General features: G+C 34.2%; 1 protein-coding gene across 4 annotated transcripts in view; it reads right to left on the bottom strand.

Annotated features, from left to right (window-relative positions):
* Nucleotides 1-26,077, bottom strand: part of NBEA (neurobeachin) — a 627,505-nt gene that overhangs the window by 472,925 nt on the left and 128,503 nt on the right. For all 4 annotated transcript variants that reach the window (XM_030882520.2, XM_060287860.1, XM_060287861.1 and 1 more), the window contains exons 11-13: nt 22,471-22,579; nt 13,371-13,523; nt 11,223-11,391 (exon numbers count right to left, since the gene is read on the bottom strand). In XM_030882520.2, coding sequence (XP_030738380.2) covers nt 11,223-11,391; nt 13,371-13,523; nt 22,471-22,579 — 431 coding nt within the window. The remainder of the gene's footprint in view (nt 1-11,222; nt 11,392-13,370; nt 13,524-22,470; nt 22,580-26,077) is intronic.

Below are 26,077 nucleotides of genomic sequence, written 5' to 3'. Positions count from 1 at the left end.
AGGAAAGGTTTCCACACACTAGGAAGCCCCTTCGCGCGCGGAGACTGCGGGTGAGGGAGGGGGAAAGCTGCGGAGCCGTGGGGGAGAGCACAGCAACAGGGGTGCAGAGGGCAAAGTGGAGAGATTCCTGCACAGAGGATTGGTGCCGACCGGCACTCACCAGCCCGAGAGGCTTGTCTCCTCAACCGCCGGGGCGGGCGGGGCTGGGAGCTGAGGCTCAGGCTTCGGTCGGAGCGCACGGAGAGGACTGGGGTTGTCGGCGCGAACACAGCCTGAAGGGGGCTAGTGCGCCATGGCTGGCCGGGAGGGAGTCCGGGGAAAAGTCTGGACCTGCCGAAGAGACAAGAGACTTTTTCTTCCCTCTCTGTTTCCTGGTGAACGAGGAGAGGGGATTAAGAGCGCTGCTTAAAGGAGCTTCAGAGACGGACGCGAGCTGTGGCTGCAAGCGCGGACACCCGAGACGGGGATGAGACGCTAAGGCTGCTGCTGCCGCCAACAAGAAGCCTGTGTGTGAGCTCAGATCACTATCCACACCCCCTTTCCGGGGAGCATGTGCTGCCCGCCAATGCAAGGGTCCCGGGATCCAGGGACAACTTCCCCGGGAGAACGCACGGCACGCCTCAGGCTGGTGCAACATCGCCCCGCACTCCATGCCCCTCCCTCCCCGCCCCCCCCCCCCCCGGGCTCATTGAGCCACAGCCCCCGAAGCAGCTGCTCCTTTAACCCTGTCCTATCTGAGCGAAGAACAGACGCCTTCCAGCGACCTACACGCAGAGGCAGGGCCAAATCCAAAGCTGAGCACCAGGAGCTGTGAGAACAAAGAGAAAAGGAAATCTCTCCCAGCAGGCTCAGAAGCAGCGGATTAAAGCTCCACAATCAACTTGATGTTCCCTGCATCTGTGGAATACCTGAATAGACAATGAATCATCCCAAACTGAGGAGGTGGACTTTGAGAGCAAGATTTATTTTTTCCCCTTTTCCTCTTTTTGTGAGTGTGTATGTGTACGCTTCTGTGTGAGATTTTGTCTGTATAGCTTTGCTTCCACCATTTGTCCTAAGGTTCTATCCGTCCGTTTTTTTTGTTGATGTTTTTTGTTTGTTTGTATTTTCTTTAAAAACAAATTTTTTTCTTAATAATTTTTTATTTTAATAACTTTTTTTATCTTTTCTTTCCTTCCTTCATTCCTTCCCTCCTCCCTCCCTCCCTTCTTTCTTCCTTCCTTCCTTCCTTTCTTCCCTTCTTTCTTTCTTTCTACTTTTTCTCCCTTTTATTCTGAGCCGTGTGGATGAAAGGCTGTTGGTGTTACAGCCAGGAGTCAGTGCTGTGCCTCTGAGGTGGGAGAGCCAACTTCAGGACACTGGTCCACATGAGACCTCCCAGCTCCACATAATAATATCAAATGGCGAAAATCTCCCAGAGATCTCCATCTCTACACCAGCACCCAGCTTCACTCAACGACCAGCAAGCTACAGTGCTGGACACCCTATGCCAAACAACTAGCAAGACAGGAACGTAACCCCACCCATTAGCAGAGAGGCTGCCTAAAATCATAATAAGTCCACAGACACCCCAAAACACACCACCAGATGTGGACCTGCCCACCAGAAAGACAAGATCCAGCCTCATCCACCAGAACACAGGCACTAGTCCCCTCCACCAGAAAGCCTACACAACCCACTGAACCAACTTTAGCCACTGGGGACAGACACCAAAAACAACAGGAACTACGAACCTGCAGCCTGCAAAAAGGAGACCCCAAACACAGTAAGATAAGCAAAATGAGCAGACAGAAAAACACACAGCAGATGAAGGAGCAAGATAAAAACCCACCAGACCAAACAAATGAAGAGGAAATAGGCAGTCTACCTGAAAAAGAATTCAGAATAATGATAGTAAAGATGATCCAAAATCTTGGAAATAGAATAGACAAAATGCAAGAAACAGTTAACAAGGACCTAGAAGGACTAAAGATGAAACAAACAATGATGAACAACATAATAAATGAAATTAAAAATACTCTAGATGGGATAAATAGCAGAATAACTGAGGCAGAAGAACGGAAAAGTGACCTGGAAGATAAAATAGTGGAAATAACTACTGCAGAGCAGAATAAAGAAAAAAGAATTGAAAGAACTGAAGACAGTCTCAGAGACCTCTGAGACAACATTAAACACACCAACATTCGAATTATAGGGGTTCCAGAAGAAGAAGAGAAAAAGAAAGGGACTGAGAAAATATTTGAAGAGATTATAGTTGAAAACTTCCCTAATAGGGGAAAGGAAATAGTTAATCCAGTCCAGGAAGCACAGAGAGTCCCATACAGGATAAATACAAGGAGAAATACGCCAAGACACATATTAATCAAACTATCAAAAATTAAATACAAAGAAAACATATTAAAAGCAGCAAGGGAAAAACAACAAATAACACACAAGGGAATCCCCATAAGGTTAACAGCTGATCTTTCAGCAGAAACTCTGCAAGACAGAAGGGACTGGCAGGACATATTTAAAGTGATGAAGGAGAAAAACCTGCAACCAAGATTACTCTACCCAGCAAGGATCTCATTCAGATTTGATGGAGAAATTAAAACCTCTACAAACAAGCAAAAGCTGAGAGAGCTCAGCACCACCAAACCAGCTTTACAACAAATACTAAAGGAACTTCTCTAGGCAAGAAACACAAGAGAAGGAAAAGACCTACAATAACGAACCCAAAACAATTAAGAAAATGGGAATAGGAACATACATATCGATAATTACCTTAACGTCAATGGACTAAATGCTCCCACCAAAAGACACAGACTGGCTGAAGGATACAAAAACAAGACCCTTATATATGCTGTCTACAACAGACCCACTTCAGACCTAGAGACACATACAGACTGAAAGTAAGGGGATGGAAAAAGATATTCCATGCAAATGGAAACCAAAAGAAAGCTGGAGTCGCAATTCTCATATCAGACAAAATAGACTTTAAAATAAAGACTATTACAAGAGACAAAGAAGGACACTACATAATGATCAAGGGATCGATCCAAGAAGATCTAACAATTGTAAATATTTATGCACCCAACATAGGAGCACCTCAATACATAAGGCAAATACTAACAGCCATAAAGGGGGAAATCAACAGTAACACATTCATAGTAAGGGACTTTAACACCCAGTTTCACCAATGGACAGATCATCCAAAATGAAAATAAATAAGGAAACACAAGCTTTAAATGATACATTAAACAAGATGGACTTAATTGATATTTATAGGACATTCCATCCAAAAACAACAGAATACACATTTTTCTCAAGTGCTCATAGAACATTCTCCAGGATAGATCATATCTTGGGTCACAAATCTAGCCTTGGTAAATTTAAGAAAATTGAAATTTTATCAAGTATCTTTTCCGACCACAATGCCATGAGACTAGATATCAATTACAGGAGAAGATCTGTAAAAAATACAAAACACATGGAGGCTAAACAATACACTACCTAATAACGAAGTGATCACTGAAGAAATCAAAGAGGAAATAAAAAAATACCTAGAAACAAATGACAATGGAGACACGACGACCCAAAACCTATGGGATGCCACAAAAGCAGTTCTAAGAGGGAAGTTTATAGCAATACAATCCTACCTTAAGAAGAAGGAAACATCTCGAATAAACAACCTAACCTTGCACCTAAAGCAATTAGAGAAAGAAGAACCAAAAAAAGCACCACAGTTAGCAGAGGGAAAGAAATCATAAAAATCAGGTCAGAAATAAATGAAAAAGAAATGAAGGAAACAATACCATAGATCAATAAAACTAAAAGCTGGTTCTTTGAGAAGATAAATAAAATTGATAAACCATTAGCCAGACTCATCAAGAAAAAAAGGGAGAAGACTCAAATCAATAGAATTAGAAATGAAAAAGGAGAAGTAACAACTGACACTGCAGAAATACAAAGGATCATGAGAGATTACTACAAGCAACTCTAAGCCAATAAAATGCACAACCTGGAAGAAACGGACAAATTCTTAGAAATACACAAGCTGCCAAGACTGTACCAGAAAGTAATAGAAAATATGAACAGACCAATCACAAGCACTGAAATTGAAACTGTGATTAAAAATTTTCCAACAAACCAAAGCCCAGGACCAGATGGCTTCACAGGCGAATTCTATCAAACATTTAGAGAAGAGCTAACACCTATCCTTCTCAAACTCTTCCAAAATATAGCAGAGGGAGGAACACTCCCAAACTCATTCTATGAGGCCACCATCACCCTGATACCAAAACCAGATAAAGATGTCACAAAGAAAGAAAACTACAGGCCAATATCACTGATGAACATAGACGTAGAAATGCTCAACAAAATACTAGCAAACAGAATCCAACAACACATTAAAAGGATCATACACCATGATCAACTGGGGTTTATTCCAGGAATGCAAGGATTCTTCAATATACACAAATCAATCAACGTGATACACCATATTAACAAAATGAAGGAGAAAAACCATATGATCATCTCAATAGATGCAGAGAAAGCTTTCGACAACATTAAACACCCATTTATGATTAAAAAACCTGCAGAAAGTAGGCATAGAGGGAACTTTCCTCAACATAATAAAGGCCATATATGACAAACCCACAGCCAACATCATCCTCAATGGTGAAAAACTGAAAGCATTTCCACTAAGATCAGGAACAAGACAAGGTTGCCCACTCTCACCACTCTTATTCAACATAGTTTTGGAAGTTTTAGCCACAACAATCAGAGAAGAAAAGGAAATAAAAGGAATCCATATCAGAAAAGAAGAAGTAAAGCTGTCACTCTTTGCAGATGACATGATACTATACATAGAGAATCCTAAAGATGCTACCAGAAAACTACTAGAGCTAATCAATGAATTTGGTAAAGTAGCAGGATACAAAATTAATGCACAGAAGTGTCTGGCATTCCTATACACTAGTGATGAAAAATCTGAAAGTGAAATCAAGAAAACACTCCCATTTACCATTGCAACAAAAAGAATAAAATATCTAGGAATAAACCTACCTAAGGAGACAAAAGACCTGTATGCAGAAAATTATAAGACACTGATGAAAGAAATTAAAGATGATACAAATAGATGGAGAGATATACCATGTTCTTGGATTGGAAGAATCAACATTGTGAAAATGACTCTACTACCCAAAGCAATCTACACATTCAATGCAATCCCTATCAAACTACCACTGGCATTTTTCACAGAACTAGAACAAAATATTTCACAGTTTGTATGGAAACACAAAAGACCCTGAATAGCCAAAGCAATCTTGAGAACGAAAAATGGAGATGGAGGAATCAGGCTCCCTGACTTCAGACTATACTACAAAGCTACAGTAATCAAGACAGTATGGTACTGGCACAAAAACAGAAATATAGATCAATGGAACAGGATAGAAAGCCCAGAGATAAACCCATGCACATATGGTCACCTTATCTTTCATAAAGGAGGCAGGAATGTACAGTGGAGAAAGGACGGCCTCTTCAATAAGTGGTGCTGGGAAAACTGGACAGCTACATGTAAAAGTATGAGATTAGATCACTCCCTAACACCATACACAAAAATAAGCTCAAAATGGATTAAAGACCTAAATGTAAGGCCAGAAACTATCAAACTCTTAGAGGAAAACATAGGCAGAAGACTCTATGACATAAATCACAGCAAGATCCTTTCTGACCCACCTCCTAGAAAAATGGAAATAAAAACAAAAATCAACAAATGGGACCTAATGAAACTTTAAAGCTTTTGCACAGCAAAGGAAACCATGAACAAGACCAAAAGACAACCCTCAAAATAGGAGAAAATATTTACAAATTAAGCAACTGACAAAGGATTAATCTCCAAAATTTATAAGCTCAATAGCAAAAAACCAAACAACCCAATCCAAAAATGGGCAGAAGATCTAAATAGACATTTCTCCAAAGGAGATATACAGACTGCCAACAAACACATGAAAGAATGCTCAACATCATTAATCATTAGAGAAATGCATATCAAAACTACAATGAGATATCATCTCACACCAATCAGAATGGCCATCATCAAAATATCTGGAAACAATAAATGCTGGAGAGGGTGTGGAGGAAAGGGAACACTCTTGCACTGCTGGTGGGAATGTGAATTGGTACAGCCACTATGGAGAACAGTATGGAGGTTCCTTAAGAAACTACAAATAGAACTACCATATGACCCAGCAATCCCACTACTGGGCATATACCCTGAGAAAACCATAATTCAAAAAGAGTCATGTACTAAAATGTTCATTGCAGCTCTGTTTACAATAGCCCGGAGATGGAAACAACCTAAGTGTCATCGGATGAATGTATCCGATGAATCGGATGAATGAATCATCATCGGATGAATGGATAAAGATGTGGCACATATATACAATGGAATATTACTCAGCCATAGAAAGAAACGAAATTGAGCTATTTGTAATGAGGTGGATGGACCTAGAGTCTGTCATACAGAGTGAAGTAAGTCAGAAAGAGAAAGACAAATACCGTATGCTAACACATACATATGGAATTTAAGAAAAAAAAAAATGTCATGAAGAACCTAGCGGTAAGACAGGAATAAAGACACAGACCTACTATAGAATGGAGTTAAGGATATGCGGAGGGGGAAGGGTAGGCTGTGACAAAGCGAGAGAGTGGCATGGACATATATACACTACCAAACGTAAAATAGATAGCTAGTGGGAAGCAGCCGCATAGCACAGGGAGATCAGCTCGGTGCTTTGTGACCACCTAGTTGGGTGGGATAGTTAGGGTGGGAGGGAGGGAGATGTAAGAGGGAAGAGATATGGGAACATATGTATATGTATAACTGAATCACTTTGTTATAAAGCAGAAACTAACACACCATTGTAAAGCAATTATACTCCAATAAAGATGTAAAAAAAAAAGAAAATTTCAGAGACAAAAGTGTGAAATCACAGTCAAAGGAAAAAGATTCTACTTCTCAAGGTTAGTGCACATATGCATAATACTTCTATGAAAAGGTAGTGTAGTACATATTATCTTTAAAATGTTCTTAAAAGAAAGCATTATTTAGGTCAAATTAGTATTGAACAAATTGTAATATAGAAAACTATGTGTTTCAAAACCTCACATTCCACTAAATAACAAAATTAATTTCAGACAGATTGAAAAGTTAAATCAAAAAGATTAAAGAGAACAGGGGCTTCCCTGGTGGCGCAGTGGTTGGTTGGATTAAAGACAACAGGAGCTTCCCAGGTGGCGCCTGCCGATGCAGGGGACACGGGTTCGTGCCCCGGCCCGCGAAGATCCCACGTGCCGCGGAGCAGCTGGGCCCGTGGGCCATGGCCGCTGAGCCTGCACGTCCGGAGCCTGTGCTCCGCAACGGGAGAGGCCACAACAGTGAGAGGCCGTGTACCGCAAAAAAAAAAAAAAAAAAAAAAGATTAAAGAGAACAAATTAATTAAAAGATAGATTAAAAAGAATAAATTAAACCATAAAGAAAAAGAAATGATACATCAGGGGCATGTAATGTACAACATGGTTACTGCAGATAATTCTGTATTGCATATTTGAAAGTTGCTAAGAGACTAAATTTTAAAAGTTCTTATCACAAGAAAAAAAAACTTTAACGATGTACAGTGACAGATTTAATTATTGTGGTGATCATTTCTCAATGTATACAAATATCAAATCATTACATTATACACCCAAAACTAATATGTTAATTATCAAGTATACCGCAATTAAATTTTTTTTTTAACTTTTTAAAAAAGTATAAAATTTAATGAAAATAAAAAGAAATACTCTTCCACTTTGTCACTGCGGAAGCAGCAGAGGCCAAGGAGACACAAGGGGCTGGAAAGAGCCAAGGAGGCAACTAAGTCTGGCAGGATTTTCAGGGTCAGGATGAGGAGACAACAGAGGCCAGTAGTATGGTCAGTGGTAAAGAAACAATAAGGGGCAAGGAGGTGAAAAGGACCATTTTATGTCAGAACCGAAGATGGTCAGAGCCAACTGGCAATGTCAAAGCTTAGAAGGTGATGGTGCATGGGTAAGAATGTGGGTTTCATAAAGTAGAATAAGTAAATATATTAAAAAAAATATTAAAGATAATGGTAGCCAGATTTCTAAATATTGAAGGAAGAAAGTTGTAAAAATAATCAATTTGAGGCTCGACTGACCCATGTGGTTTTGGATTGGGATTGAATTTACTTGTGTGAACTCATGGTTATTAATACAGATAGATCAGTTTAGAGGTATGCATATACATATATATGTATTTGCATTTAAGCTTATATTTCCTAGATCTGTCCAACAAGAATGCCTAGAAGCAATGATACCCAAAGAGCAATAAACACAATAAGCACACCTATCACCCAGATCTTGGTTTCTTAAAACCGTATCTACAGAACAAACCAGGGCTTCTGAGATAAGGAAAATAAAAGATGAACCAAAAATATCCTACACCAGAAAGCAAGGAAGTACAAAAAATTTATGGACGTTTGTCATAAAGACCCAAGACTCATGTGAAGGGGCTCCTATTGGCCAAATCCAGTACAACTTGAACATCAAAATAAATAAGGATACAATTCAGGGGATAGTCTCTACACTAAATCCATGCAGCCACTGTTTTTTCTTTAAGTTTCACCGGCACAAACCACAGCCATTCACTTACGTACTGTCTGTGGCTGTTTTTGCAATACAGTGCAGAGCTGACCACTTATAGTGGAGATCTATGGCTCCCTAAGCCTAAATTTTTACTGCCTGGCCCTTCGCAGAGAAAGTGTACCAACTGTTGATATAATACCAAATTAAACAGGAATCCATGAAATTTACACTGACACTAAGAAATGAACAAATAAATTAGTAAATGGAAGAAAAAAACAACTTCTTTGTTACTGCAGAATTCAAACTAATAAATATCTCAGAAAATGTCGCCATTTGGCAGCCATCACAGTAAAGATCAATTCTGACAAGAGTCAATGAACTAAAGCCAGTGGGCAAAAGTTTGTTGAAGAACAGGATGTTTATATAGTCTCAATGTATTTCTCCACCAGACACTTAAGATTACAGAGGAGAAACTGGAATTTTACAGTAAAGAACCCTGGCAGACACCAAAAGTTAACATCACTAGTAAAATAATAAGACAACTCAACATCATGTGCCTCTTGTAATGATAACATTGAGACAGAATTGTTATGACTTCTGTGTGATTCCTTCTAAAAATAAAAAACCTAAATCATCATGAGCAAATATCAAATAAATGCAGATTAAAGGACATTCTAAAAAATTGTCTGTATTCTTCAAAAATGTCAAGGCCATGGAAGACAAGGAAATACTAAAATAAGTATTCTAATCGAAGAATATTACGGTGACAAGGCAACCAAATGTCACGCATGATCCTCGACTGTGATTCAGAGAAAGAAGAAAGACTTTTTTTTCTAGAATGGATATTATTGGTAAAATGGGTTAAATTTGAATGGGAGCTTTTTATGAGATGATAGTATTGTATTAATGTTAATTACCTGATTTTAATGGTTGCTCTTCATTAATTCAAGAGAGTGCCCTTACCTTTTAGGAAATAAATATTAAAGTATTTAGGAGAAATAGGGCATCATACCTATAATTTATTCTCAATTTATTCAGAAAAAAATGCATATGTTTATATACATGTTTATATTTACACAGAAATAAAATGGTAAAATCTAAATGGTAAGATATAAAATATTGGGAAATACGGTGGGGGTATATAAGAATTCTTTGTACAATTCTTGCAACTTTTCTGTAAATTAGAAATTAATTTTTTGAAGCAGAAATAAATATTTGTGAACGTATGATTTGTCTAGAGTAGAGAAAACTCTATCAGAGTGTAATCGTAAAAACTAGGGCTCTGAGTCAGGCAGACATGATTCAAATTTTAGTTCTGTTACTTTGTACCAACTTTCAGTTTCCTAAAATGCAAACTGGGAGTGATATTAGCAATGTTGTTATATATAGATATAGCCCTATGTGTATGTGTAAATATGTATATGTATTTACATATTTACATATATATATATAAATACATTACACGTAAATGATTAAACAAAATTAACATGTAGGGTGCTTAGCATAGATTCTAACTCATGTTAAGTATTCAGTTAATTTTAGGCATTCTTAAGTCTAAAAGCAATGGGAAAAAAACATAAATGACAGAATATAAACCTGAGTGTGGATAACACAATTTTAAAAGCCCATCAGTAAAATGAAAGACAATGTAAGCCAATAAATGAATATTAGAATAGTAAAATGTTATTTTACCCTATCAAAAAGGTTTTTATAAAATGGTAATTGCTATTATGAGTATGCTGAGAAAAAAGCACACTAACATACCACTGGTGAAATTGCAAGCTAGTACAATACTTCTGAAAAAATTCACAATATTTATCAGGATATCCTTTCTCAGTAACTGTAAACAAATCAAAGATGGAGGGGAATAAGTATACACAAAGAAATAGATCACTGCATTATTCATAGGATCAAAACTTTGGAAACATGTAAGTGGTGTATCCTCTTAGATTACTATGTAGATCCAAGAAAAAGAAAAGAAAATCTGAATTCTGTAAAAGAGTTAATATATTTCACATATTTATGCAATAAGAAATAGTGGAAGATCACACACCCAACTTGTAACAGTGATTACTCCTGGGGTTTGGGTTATGAACAATTTTTTTCTTCTATATTATTTTATTTTCTATAATGAGCATGTATTTTTTATATAATTAGGAAAATCGGCAATATTTTTAAAACAACACAATGCACTGAGAATTAAATTAGTTTCTACTTTACTTAGAACAAAGAATGAAGTTTGGGGAAAAAATACAAAGGAAGGCAACAATCTCAAAATGTTTAAACGACTGTATTAGAACACACTGGCCATGAGCAATATCATTCATCTGTTTTTAATATTATGATTATATCACAACAACCATATAGGCTAAAAGGTACAATATTATTTATTTTCACCTGTCTTTATTCCAAAAACTTAATACGGAAGCTATAAGCTTCTTCTTTATCACAAAAAATTCTCAATATACCAGTCTACTACACAAGAAAGACAATAGCTCAGTGTTAATTTCATAACCATGCACATCTGTTCACTATAATAGTACTTAGGATATACACCAATCATAGTACAGACAACGTAGAAGCATTGTACTTACCTAAACCTTTGGGTGCAATGCCACTACTGTCGGCAGGATTAATGACCCAGTAGTAATATTTTAGTGTATGCATTAGCTGTAATACTGTTCCTACTCTGCGTATGGTGGTGTAAATGGTAGCAGTTCCAATAAATTCAGCAGACAAATAAGTGTATAGGGAAAGCTGAACCTAGTACAGAATATTAGCAAAGCATTAAAATAAATTTAAAATGCCTCAAGTGTTTATATTATAAATATACATTCTATTCTAATTTAAACGTAAATCATTAAAGGCCAAGAAAGAACCATTTATTACGAGGTGAAATATAACTATTTATTAAGTGTTATTTATATTATAAAAAGAAAATAATCTGGAATCAACACATTATAATAAAATTTTACTAAAGGTAATCTAATAGTTATTAATAATAAAATAATTTTAAATGATTCAATAATTCCATTGAAATTATCCAATAGGAAGATTAAATTATTTAAAAGGCCAATTAGACTAAAGCCCTGAATCAAAGTACACTGCAGCAGTTCAAAGGAACCGAACCTGACGTCAGCCAGCTGTATCATATTTGGAAAAAAATATATATTGTTGTCATAGATCCTAAAAGTTCATGTAATTTGAAATTTTCTTACCTACTGCCACATTATCAGAATCTAGCATGTAAATATACAGATGACAAGTTTAAACACCATGTTTAAAGAGTGAACAAACTTCAGGTTTGCGTTTTAGCACAATAATTAAAATGACAAACCATAATAAAAATTAGAACTTCAAAGTTATGTGGGAGATTTGAAAATTATAAAATGCAGCTCAAATTCATGAAAATGTCCCTCATTACTGATTTCTACTAGAATATAAGGAGGCTAAATTTAGGTATGCAAAATAATAAAAAAAATTATGTTTATATCTAAAAAAATTATGTATAAATTTCTTTTAAAAAATATTTTTACATATCATGATAAAAACTCTATGCTCACAATACAAGGAATTTTCCAGTCACAATGATGACAATTATCATGATATAGTTAGTTACCTGCTATTTTTTCTTTTCCTAGTCTTAATAATCAGTGTACCAGATTCTCTTTCTTGGAAAGGTATGAATCACATCTAATGACTTCAGAATGCAACCATTACATCAAGCCTAATTTTTTAAATCTTTTTAGTGCTGATTTTCAAGAGTTGTACATTCTGAACGTTATTAATTGCTATTTTTAATTGCTATTCTGAAGACTTGTACATTCTGAACGTTATTAATTGCTATTTTCTCCAATTTTTTACTTTGAAAATTTTCAAACAAAAAAGTTATGTAACTATCATAATAGATTTATCAACTGTTCATATTTTTCCACATCTGCTTTATTTCTCTCTATTATATTATAGATATAGATGTATAAATATATTTTGACTAACGTTTGAAAGGAAGTTGCTGACATTCAGACACTTCACCACTAACTACTTCAATGTAAATCTCCTAAGAATAAGGACCTTCTCCTAAATAGAGCATAATACAATTCCTCCACTCAGTAAATTTAACATTTGTGCAATACTAATATCTAATTTTCAGTTCATATTCAATGTTTTCCTCTTGCCTCGATAATTTCTGACATTGTAAAAAAACCTCCTAATCTATCATCTATTTATTGACATTGTCTCTGAAGATCATTTAACAAAATCTTTAATTTTGATATCATCAAATGCAGTAATTTTCCCCCTAAAAAGAGAGGTTTTGAAGGTCTAACTTAAGAACGTTTGGGCTATCCCCAAACTGCAAAGGTATCTTTCAACGATTTCTCCTATTAGCTTTATAGTTTACCTCTCAAATTTAGGTCTTAAATCTAAGTGGGTTTCACCTTTGTATAGGGTAAGAAGTACAGCTTCAACATTTTTTAAGCAACAATTACTATTATTTAGTTCCAGAACTTTCTCATCACCCCATAAGAAAAAAATTTTTAACTACAGTTTTATTTATTTTAATATTTACATATTTACTGTTTTGATTTCTAATACTACCTAATATAACTGCTTCAAACTGACTGTAAAATAAACTGAAAAATCCAAATGCTTTCTACTGGATAGTTTAGATCCAATAACTGTAATTTACATTTATAATTTATAACATTACACTAAAATAAAATGAATGACATTAAAATGCATACCTTTGCAGGTATATGTATCCAGATGGCTGGGTTGAATAAAATGTGATCACAAAGCTGCTTCAGCAAAGGTGCTCCATGAGATAAACCGTCAAGGTATTTTGCAAAGGATAAAAACTGCTCCAGGACAGCTCTAGTGATATGAACTCTTGATGACTAAAGAAAGAAAGCAGAAATTCAAGCTGAAAATATACAGATATAACTTTTTATACTTTCTTTGCTATTCAAAATTTAATTATATTTAGAAACCTAAGATTTTAAGATAATTCTCTAAATGACAGTTTGTTATTTGTGGCCCATTCTAGGACAACTATAGATAAATAATAGCTCAGTTGAACAATGCCACTCTCAACTCAAGCTAAAGAAATAAAATAAGTTATGGATAAGAATGGTTTCATTCCATTTGTTTAGAAATTGACTAACAAGAAAAGATCTTAGAAAATTAAAATGGAGTAGAATTACTATCATGATAATACACACACACACACACACACACAGACACACACACACACAGACATTGGGAAAGAGAAGTGCTTTCACTAGCTCCAAACAAAGTGAAAATAAATTGAGCCTACCATTCCAATGAATCATTTCTTCCAAAAGATAAAAATGAGTTGCACATTGACAAATGCAATGCATCCTGCTTAACATAAAACATTCCCAACCTTTCAAATCCATAGTACCTGAAAAAGAGGATCTCACTTCCCTGGAAATACTGTCCTCCTTTGCCTTTCATGACCCTCAGACTCTTCAGTGTCTTTTGCTTAAAAGATGGAAACTGCTGAAGATTATTTCTTTGGTCTTCTCTTCATAAATACACTCTTCCTAGATGATATTTTATGCTTCCACGGCTTAATATTACATTATCTCTAGGCTGAGTACTCTCATCTAGAATTTTCAAGTGTCATCACAGTATGTAACCTATCACCAATGGTATTTAGATAAACAACAAACCTTCCAAAATTCAAACCAAACCTTCAAGCTGCACTGTCCAATACAGTAGCCACTAGCCATAGGTGTCTACTGAGCCTTTGACATGTGGCTAGACCTAAGTGACAGGTGCTGTAAGTATGTATGCACTGGATTTTGAAGATTTCGAATGAAAAAACAATGCAAAATAACTATTATTTTTGTTGTTGCTGTTGAGTCTATGTTGCAGTGATAATATTTTGGATATACTAGTTTAAAAAATATATATTATTAAAATTAATTTCACCTGTTGCTTCTTACCAGAAAATTTTAAATAGCATATGAGGCTTGCATTATATTTTAATTGGACATGTTACAGTAGAGTATAATCTCAGATGAAAATATTACAGAGAAAATGCTCTTCATAAAAACTAGTAATTCAAACTCAAATATCAAAAAATATATCTTCCTATGCAAATCGTTTTTTTTCGTCGCTATGATACTTTTTATAGTATCACCATTCTCCCTAAAGTAAAGAATCCCCTACACTCAACCCTAAAGCACAGGTCACATCAAATCTTTATCTCTATGACCCACTGATTGAATCCAAATATCAGTATAGGATAATTAAGGTCTAAAAGCGACTAAATTCTCTTACCAATTTTACTTCCCATATGATTTGCTTACATTCATCACGCTCTTAAAAAGGGCAACTCAATAAATTTGACCTAAACATGCCATGCATTTTTTCATACTTCTACATAAGGAGTAACAAACTCAAATGACGACAATATGCAGGAATTTAACAATAATGTGTGAATTAGAATAGGAGACAATAAAGAGTAGTGAGGACTGCTTAAGGTACCTAAACAAAATAAAATTAAAAAACTTTTCACTGAGTCAAACAAAGTATTTCTTTGGGCCAATTTCTCAAGCATGCCAGACTGCTTCACCTGCTTTCTCTATCATGCTACTACTTTAACTTGTAAAACCCTTGCATCCATTGCATTTCCCTTAAAGGTACAGCTCAATGCTTTTCATTTAGCCATTCAGAAAATATGCATGTTGAGCATTTATTGTTTGCCAGGTACTCTCCTTGGCACTGTGGAAAGAGTAGTTAAGAAAACTGAAAAAAAAAAAAAAAAAAAAAAAACTGCCCACATAGACTTACATTCTAAGAGAAGACAAGGACATACAATAAATAAACTAAAAAGGTAAAATATGTAACATGTTAAATATAACAAGTGTATGAAAAGAACATGAAGTGAATAGAAAATTTGTAGAAGGGAGGTTAAAAGAGGTTTTACTGAGAAGGTGGCATTTAAACTAGTTTGAATAAGGCTCGCAGTGATTTTGTATTAGTAGGCTATGTGTTTGACAAAACACCAGCAGTGAGTAGATCAGCAATAGTCCAACAAAATTCAAACCAAGCCTTACAGCATAATTTTACATGAAAATTTCATAAGATGGAGGAAATGATCCTAACAAATAACTGTTATTACAAGGTGGGAGGAAGACAAAGACAAATAAATATTTGAGTTAAAATAAAGCAGATTGGTCACTCATTTTAAAAGAACTTTAATAAAAAATAATACTGCTTTTAAATTCTAAAATATTTTATTTTATTCATGTTTAGGGGAATAAAATGAAGAGCAATGGTTATTTAAAGCTTCAGCCATCTCCTTCACTGGTTATAATTTCACATAGCTTATCTTATACATTTTATTTTTATTCAGTAATAATGATTTCAAGAATATTATCTGATACAGTCTACTTTTATGCCTAAAACCCTGAAATAGAACAGTTAGAACCTGTTCCTAAATAGTCTTAGCGATCAGATTTTGGCCTATAAAACTGTCATGTGTTTATAAAAACACTAAAGTGATATAAAATCAGATTGACCACTATGAACATAATCATTTGAGGAACTAATTCATAATCTGGAAACCAGTTTTAACTTTCTCCATGTTATTAAAAGATATGCTAGAAGCATCACATGAGGCCTTCCATATTACTAAAATAAAATGTCAATTTATTTTTCATAGCAATTAATGCTGTTGTGTAGCAGTTTTTCATTATAAAATTGATCTTCAGGGAACATTTTTCTAAAATGTATTTTTTTATTAGCCCACTCAAAATTCTACCAGGCATAAAATGAATGTTCTCTTCAATAGCATGTTACCTTTACCTATAAGTACGTAGTACTTATTCCTTCTGCTTTGTGTAACTGTTATTCACATATCTTTCTTTCCTTATATAAAAAAGGATACTATCTTATTCATCTTTTATCCATCTGGTATCTGCCATAATTCCTCAGTAAATGTTTAACTGAATTCATGTCAAATTCAAGAATAAATTAAGAACAGAACAGATAAGATATAACACAGATTAGAAGAGGGTGGAGGAAGGACATTCAATTTTGTTTTAATGTGTTTACTTTGATTGATTTTTTGAAAATATTTGTTTATTTTGAGATTTGCTTTCATTTTCTCAAGCAAAGCCATTTTAAAAAGAGATACACTTGGATAATTTATAGTTATAAATCTGTAGAATGCAAGCTCTGGAATTTAAACTATATGACATGACTTTTGTATGGTAACCGAATACATAATTTGCAACAAGTACTATATGAGGGGTGACTAAACATATTTGGAAGCATAATCTGAGAAGCTAGAAAAAACAATTATATTATAACATCTACTCCTGAAGTAATTAAACCGAATAGGAGCAATGGATGTTACAGAGAGAAATTGCTACTCAGTAAAGAGAGGTCTTTCCCACACTTAGAGCAGACCACAACAGAATGGATTGCCATAAATGTTCATTTTTATTACAGAAAACATTATATATATATATATACATATATATGTATATATATATATATATAATATGCATTATATATTAAGCAAATTGTGGGAAATTATGTCAATTAGTTAGAGGTATATCATAAAGTAGTATCCGTTTTGCTCCTCCCAGGACACCAAGATTGAGCTCCAAATAGCCTAATCCAATGTGAATCACTTGTGTGTGTGTGTTGTTGTTGTTTGGCAGGGGCAGACAATGATTAGTTCAGATATGGAGCATAAAAATTTTTATGATAATATTAGGTTCAAAGTAGACCAAGACCTAAGCTGACCAGTCAAATTGGAGGGAAGGATCTTGGTTCAGTAACTGGGAGAAAGGAGCTCTCTCTCTCTCCACCCGGATGTGAAGGCTTATAGCACCAAGTCGGCCTGGCAACCTTGTATGACCACAAAGAATAACAGCTATAGCATAAAATCATGACTATAGGTAGCAGAACAGACATATAGAAAAAACCCGGGTCTCTGATGACATAATTGAGACTGAGACAACAAACCCTGAAGTCCAACTTACTGGGTATGTTTGGCTGGCCGCACTGATCCACTTTCCAACCTTCCCTATCCTATTTCTGTGCTTGGGATGCTCCCTTGTCTGTTGGCTTCCAGCTGGGTTTGACTAGTTAGAGACTCCAGCAGGAAATTAAAGGATAGAAAGAAAATGAAGTTTGGGGCATTCATCTCCTTGGCTTCACCCCTTCAGGTGAGTATACTATATTCCTCTCTATATTTCTTTATCAAAGACCACACTCTAATCAGGTACACTTCTCCTATAGTTACAGTAACTTTCTATTTGAGTTATGCTAAACACTCATTCCTCTCATCTCTTCAAACTTTGCTGACTTCCCTTAACAATGCTCACAACTTGTGAAGAGCCTTGCATTAAACTCCTCTCAGTAACCAAGTTTGAGCATGACATCTGCTTCCTACCAGGACTATGAATGATAAGCCATCTATCACTAGATTTCCAGTTACATTAGCAAGCCTATTTTCTTAATGTTTAAGCTATTTGAATCAATTTTTTATTAACCGCAACAAAAACTACTGAATGCACCAAATTACCTCTAAGTTTTCTTCAAATTTATATTTTGGCAACATAAAACAAAACAAAAATACCTTATAAGTTTTTTCGTGAAACAGTCTAAACATGATGAATAAGATGGCCTCTCATTAGACTACCTTCTTTGATAACTAATTTATATCTTCCAAGACAAGGAGATAAAGCTAAGTGACAGTTAACCATTAACTTGTTATTAGTTGATGATAAAATAAAAATGGAATCTTATTATCTATACTACTCACCTGACAGATGATTATTTAAAAATTAAACGGGTGAACATTAATCTAAGAAAAATGAAAAAGGTATTCTTTTATGTAATAACTATGTAAGTCCTTTTTATTTATTTAATTCAATTCAACAAATATTTATTGAAGCAGGCACACTTTTAGGTAGAAGATACAGCAATAAGGTAAGAAAAAAATGTCCCTGCTTTCATGAAGCTGAGGCCTACATTCTAGTGGAAGGAGGCAGAAAATAAGTTAAAAAAAATGTCAGACTGATGCCATAAAAAAATGAGCAGAGTAGGGAAACAGTCATTGATGGTTATCAAAGGAGTATTATTCTACTTAGAGTGATCAAGGAAGACTTCTCTGATAAGGTGTCATAAGCAAAATCCTCAATGAAGTGTAGAATCAACCCATGTGGATACCTACAAAAAGAATTACCAAAGCAATGTGAAAAGAAAATGCACAAGAACTGAAAAGAGCACATGCTTACTATTTTAGTTTTTAAGGGAAAGGTCTGCAAAGAGGCCTTAGGATGGTCAGTGTGGCTGCAACAGAGAAAGAAAGAATGAGAATGGTAAGGGATGATGTCAGAGGTAAGAGACATAAATGTACTTTGAGAAGGATGGACTAGTAAGATCTGGCACATTTTCAAAGGACTAGTCTGACTGCAAGCAAAAAATGGACTGTGAGTAACTAACTAGTGGTGAAAGATGATGATGGTTTGAATAAAGATGGTATCAATGGGCATAGAAAGGAGTAGAGTACTAAGTAGGAACTAGTCATTGATTCTGGATATGTTTTGATACTAAGACAACATAATTTGCTGCCAGTATGAATTTGCTGCATGAAAAAGAAGAGTCAAAAAGAATGAACATTTTTGGTCTGAACTACTTGTTGAATGGTAATGCTAGTAACTAAGACAGAGAAGAGTAAAGGACGAAGGGAAAGGAAAGTCAAAAGTAACAGTTTGGATAATTTAGATCTGTGAAGCTTAATAAACATCCAAATGGAACTGAATTCAAAGGAGAGGTTGTAGTTGGATATACACATTTGAGAATAATGAGTATTTGCAGAATAAGGAAAACTAAGGGAATAGTAAGCTTAATTAAAAGTGCAAACGGAAAAGTGAAAAGGTTTCCAGGATTAAGCACCAGGACACCACAGTCTTTAGAATTTTAGGAAGAAGAGGAGGAACTACTAGGAGAGAATTAAAGGAGGCCAAGGAGGTAGGAAGAAAGAAAAGAAAGAATGCTGTCACAAAATACAATTAAAGAAAGCATTTCAAGAAGGAAAGAATGTTATACTAAAATGTTGCTAAGTCAAATAAGATGAAGACTTGAGAATCATAAGATTTAAGAATATGAAGGCTATTAGTGACATTGATATAAGCCTTTTTTTTTTTTTTTTTTTCGCAGTACGCGGGCCTCTCACTGTTGTGGCCTCTCCCGTCGTTGCGGAGCACAGGCTCCGGATGCGCAGGCTCAGCGGCCATGGCTCACAGGCCCAGCCGCTCCGCGGCATGTAGGATCTTCCCGGACCGGGGCACAAACCCGTCTCCCCTGCATCGGCAGGCGGACTCTCAACCACTGCGCCACCAGGGACGCCCGATATAAGCCATTTTAAGAGAAGCATAAGGACTAGAATGGGAATGGATCTAAGACTACACAGGATTCCAGAAATAAAGAATATTTTATTTTGAAAATCAGCTAATGTAACTCACTAAACTAAGAAAAAGATGTAGAAACATAATAATTATCTCAAATAATGCATAAAAAGCATTTGATGATTAAGAGTGTGAAAAGGCAAGTCACAGAGGAAGAGACATTTGTGATACATATCCAATAAGGACTCATATCCAGGATATATACAGAATTCCCATGAATCAATAAGAAAATGATGGACAACCCAAATGAAAAAGGGTAAATACTCTGAACAGGTATTTAGCAAAAGAGCACAACCAAAAGGAAGATAAATATATGAAAATGCTCAACTTAATTTGTCAACAGTGAAATGCAAATTAAGTCATAAAGTGATCCACAGAATGGAAGACTATCTTTACAAATCTTACATCTAATAAAGGTTTAGCATATAGACTAAAAATCTCCTACAACTCAATAATAAAAAGAAATACCATAGTTTTTTAAAATGGTCTTTGTAATAAACATTTCTCAAAAAAGTATACAAATAGCCAATAAGTACATGAAAAGATGCTCAACGTCATTAGACATCACAGAAATGCAAATACAAAAATGATAAACCATTTCACACTCACTAGGGATGGCTAGAATTTAAAAACAAAACAGATAATAACAGTGTTTCCAAGGCTGTGAAAAGATTGGAAATTTCATACACTGCTGATGGGAATGTAAAATGATGGAAACCTTATTATTATTTTAATGTTCTTTTTATTTGATTTGAAGACTTTTCACAATATTTCTAACTTTAAGCTAAGTTTTAAGTGTAAAAGAATTCTCACTTTAAAATTATGCTAATAAACCCTCAGTAAATCGATGAAAAGTATATTCAAGAGGTAGTTCCTGACAGCAATCTTGTCACAAAGATGGCTGACAGCAGTGTCACAAAGGTATTTCATAATATGTAATTCACGTAAAATATACTATAACATAAATCTTCTAAAAAATTTGTAATACTCTAGATATAGGAAAATAGTTTTCCATGATTAAAAATATAAACCAAATAGCCTTAATGAAAATCTTAATAATGTAACTGAAAAAATTATAATGTAACTGAAAAAAAAATGCTGCCTATGATCGATCTACTTAATCTATCATTCCACGATCAACAATATTTCAAGAAAGAAAAGTACTTTTTCAAAGAAAAGACAGAAGGATTTCAAATGCAGATCAATCTGAAGTTAAAAAATTATTTCCAGGGGACTTCCCTGGTGGTCCAGTGGTAAAGAATCCGCCTTCCAATGCAGGGGACGCAGGTTCGATCCCTGGCTGGGGAACTAAGATCCCACATGCTGCAGGGCACCTAAGCCTTCGCGCCACAGCTACTGAGTTCGTGTGCCACAACTAGAGAGAAACCCGAGCACCGCAACAAAGATCCCGCGTGCCACAACTCAGACCTGATGCAGCCAAGAAAATAAATAAATAGTTTAAAAAAAAAAAAATTATTTCCAAAAGTCCTCTAAATTTTATTTCCCAAGAGAAAAATAAGTTTATTCCTCTTAGTAGAGGTCTCACCTCTATTATTTCTCAAATAGTTCCATTTACAGAGCAGCTGAATGTCATATGAATGTTAATGTTTAACTGAGAAGGAGAGATTTGGGAGCACTAGTGATGGTGATAGCTATTTCTTAAGGAGAAAAATAATACTTTTATTTGTGAAATACCACCTTACTTTTTGAAGGAAATCACATGATATAACCGAACTCTTGTGAGACCATAATCAGAAACTCAGCACCCATTACCATAATAGTACAGTTGTGACTAAAGCAAAGAAGGTCATTAAAAAAACAGGGCATAAATGACACAGATAGGAAAATCAAAGCCATCCAATTTGTACTGTTTACACTGTGTACTGATCAGAAAAAAACACTACTTTAAACATTCAAATATATTAAAAGCAGGGACAAAGCAAAAACTAATGTTTCTGTTGCTATCAAATATAGAATTTTTTTACCTTATAATTGAAAAATAAAGCAAAACAAAAAATTAAATCCATTGAAACTAAAATTGATAAAATTTGTAAGAAACTTAGTTTGAATATAAATATAGCAAAGAAATTAGAAAAAATAATTAAGAGAAAATACTTCTAATTTGAATAAAAGTAGATAAAATAATTTTTCTTTAGTTTCTACTTTTATTCAAAATTTCTTAATTATATAGATTTCTAACACCCAATTTAATTTAATGTCTACACATACATCTAAGTACATAATATAAAAATGTTTGTGAATTAACCAAAAACATGGCCTCTGCAGTCAATGGAAAGGGAAACTATAGAAAAAAAATATAGTTAGTGATCGTCAGTGGTCCATCTGTGAAGGCTACACAATAAAACCATCAATACATTTCACTTACCTTTTCAAGTAAGTAGCCAATGACTAAAAAGCCTTTTCCACCCAGCATCTGTTCTTGCATGGCTACTGAACTTTTAAGTAGTTCAACCAGGAATGCCAAAAGAGTAGCACTGCATGTAAAGTACAGATAATTCCATTACGTAATCATCAAATATTGATCATAAACACAGCGTTCCATTTCAGTACTTTATTATTCCGAAAGGTAACAATCATATTCAAATTTAATCTCTACTTTGCTGACTATTATGCAAGAATATTTCTCACAAGAATGAAAAAACTGGTTTTATCTCCTTAAAATTAAACATTATATAGAAACATAACTGTGGAGTTTTTCTGTATTCCGAGGTAAAATATCAAAGTCTATCGTTACACATATATATTCCCTGCTTGAAGTAAATCTAACATAAGAAACACACCCACAAATATTGCACTTCTCCATAATAAAGACTTTATCACAATATTCTTCTGAAGAACATGCTTAGAGAATTTAAAATATGTTCACAATATTGCTTTGGAAGAATACACCTATTTTCTAAAATAAACTTTTCATTTAGACCTGTTTTTAAAAACAACTTATATATATGTATTTAAATATGCAACATGTTACTTATGTCCGTATATGCCCTCAGGAAAGTTTATGAGAGCAAAGAAAATAAGATGATTTATGTCATATTGAAATAAAAAGTGGCAATCGATTACACAATGTATACATAAAAACACAAAGATATATTCCAGACAAACATAAAGCACTTGATATGTCTGTGGAATGAAGGAAGAGACAAAAGAAAAATAAATTATTGCATTACATTAAGCTTTGATAATGTATTACTTCACAAAATTATATGAACAATTTTCAATCAGCAGCATCGATACATGATAGCATTCCTAACTAAGAAACTATATACCCTTCATTATATATGCTTACTGTAGTTTATAACAATAAATGACTCTAAGCCAGACTTTATCAGCATTAAAATAATATCCATTTACACTGCTTTATAAATGTACCCCAAATTGTCTATTTACATTCACACAAATTTCTAAATATATTTTAAATGCACAAATACTCATTTCTACATGAAATTAAGAAAATTTGGTAATGAGGAAAACTTGAAAATTGTTAAGGCTCAAAAGGAATCTAAAGTTACTCTGTTTTCTAAAGTTACTCTAGCTCTTCAGGTTTCTATAGGATTGACAACACATTTACCTGATAATGCGGCTATTCTTGTACAAATCAGAAATATTCTCATAAAAAGAACCAACAGCAAAATTAACATCATTCTTATCGCTATAAAATTGATAGTTTAATGGATTACATGATATCAGCTAGAAAAATATAGTATATATGTAAATAAACTACTTCGTTACAAGAAATTAAAATTCAATTACATTAACTAGTCCTGTATCTTTAAGCCACAAAAAAGAAAACAGTAAACTAGTATTGCAAATCAATGATATTCTTTTACTTTGTCCTAAAGTCAAAGGTGGATATTTACAAGAAAAACACAACTACCAAAGAATCCCTTGAGATTTTTTTTTTAATGTTTCTGTAAAGAACAGCTATTAAGCAATCTAATCCAATTTACATGAATTGTATCAATAGTCAAAGCCACTTCACAAATAACTGCTTAAGCACTGATATACATAATACATCTGCCTAAGTGTTTGAAAAGAATAAAGAAAACTATTGCATAGAGATTACACAATTTCCTAATCTATTCATGGAATTCTTACCTACACCTGAGTTAGTGATTTAGGGGGAAAGATGACTAAGACTCCTAAACATTAGCACTGCCAAAAAGAAAGACTAGAAATGCCTCACTATGGTTCCTATGGTCCATGAAAAAATGCAAAAAAGTATCTTACAATAGATCACCCTTCTATATAGAACCATACAAAATTACAAAGATGCCATGGATTTTCTTATTCTTTTATGTCAGAAGGACTACTCTTTCTCAAACATCTAATGAATTAGTAACTCAGACTTCTAAACACAGTGGAGTTCCATTACAAAATCAGAAATATTAATTTTATTATTCCAAAATATTAACACAAGACTACCCATATGTTAATTTCACTTCAATTTTAACTATGACAACAATTGAAAAGTCAAATGCATTCACCAACAAAAGTATTTTTAATTTATACCTAAAACCCAATGCAATAGCAATACTACATCTTTTGAAAAAATCTTTAAAATAGGTATATTTGACATGGTGGACTTAATAGTAAATAGATGGCCATCTTCGAAGAGGTACATTTTCAAACATAATTTAACAAACTTACCAGTAACTAAAATGCATCGGATTGCTTCAGGGCTCACAATTAACTTGCAAAATTCTGTGTACTGCCATACAAAATTTCTCTCCATTCTTGCCTATTTCCAACTCCCCTAGATACAAAGGCAAATATAAAGGATACTTCAGCCCATTCCTATATCTCCTACATACCACTTCCTGTCTAGACACATCAGTTCATCTGTAGAGGATCTAAATATACAGGATAAACCAAAAAGCAAGGATCTGTGTCAGCCAAAACTAGTATACACAACACAGAACATTCTTTTGAAAAGTATAGCAATACCCAGAAACAGATTTTCACAGGAATATTTTACTTGATAGGCAAAAAGTAAACTGGTTTTTACCTCATAAAGTCAAATTGCTAAACTTTTCAATAGACAGTACTATAATGTATGTTCTGTAAGTAACAATTCTACTTCAGGAATGGTTAAGGGTTTTTAATTCTGTCTCCTTTTAAGGAAAATGACACTAATAAACTATAGGGTTATTTCTTCAAAATAATTACCATCTTCCAATTCTTTAATGAGCTTTAATTAAATTAGGAAAAATTTATTGCAAATATCACACTAGTAAAGGGCTATACCTTAAGAAAAATGAAGGAAATAATACAACAATACCTCTAACGACTTAGCATATTAATAATCTCTCCAGAGCTTTCTGGTCCACATTATTAAAGAATTACCACAATATTCTTGGCCCACAAATAACGGATAATATTTAACAACTACGTATAAACATGACTCATTTTTGTTCCTAATGAAAAAAATACGTACTACCTTTAGGAGCCATTAAAATTTATGTAAATATAGATTTTGACTTGATTTTAATATAACTTTATCCATTTCAACTTGTCCTTTATTTTTTAAAAATAACTGATGTAGATAACTCATGTAATATTATCCCAAAACTTGTATTATCTTTGAGGAATTTTATTAAAGATGCAATATATCATAAAGATAGACTTAATTTATAACTGAAATTATTAAGATTTAATATATAACCCAAGTTCAGTTCAAAGGCAGTTCTTAGGGTACAGGAAAGTGGCTTTTCAATTTGCTTTGTACGGAAACAAAGCACCTCAGCTAGATGGGCTGTTTAAATATATTAAGAAGAATGGAATTAATAATGTAAAAATTAAAGATTCCCCCTGAAATTCAACAACTCATCCACTTACATAAGGGTGTTTTTAATCTCTTAAGAAACACTACAGGCAAAATAATTGTCAGAATAAATTCAGAAGTAGATTAAGTTCCAATAAGATTTAAGGTACCAGTAATGGGGGAAATTCTTTTGACTTTTTCATAAGGT

This window comes from Globicephala melas, chromosome 18 (assembly GCF_963455315.2).
Source record: "Globicephala melas chromosome 18, mGloMel1.2, whole genome shotgun sequence".
In the NCBI taxonomy this organism is placed as follows: domain Eukaryota; kingdom Metazoa; phylum Chordata; class Mammalia; order Artiodactyla; family Delphinidae; genus Globicephala; species Globicephala melas.
The sequence above is the reverse complement of the archived record's forward strand: the minus strand, read 5'-3'. Positions and strand labels throughout refer to the sequence as shown.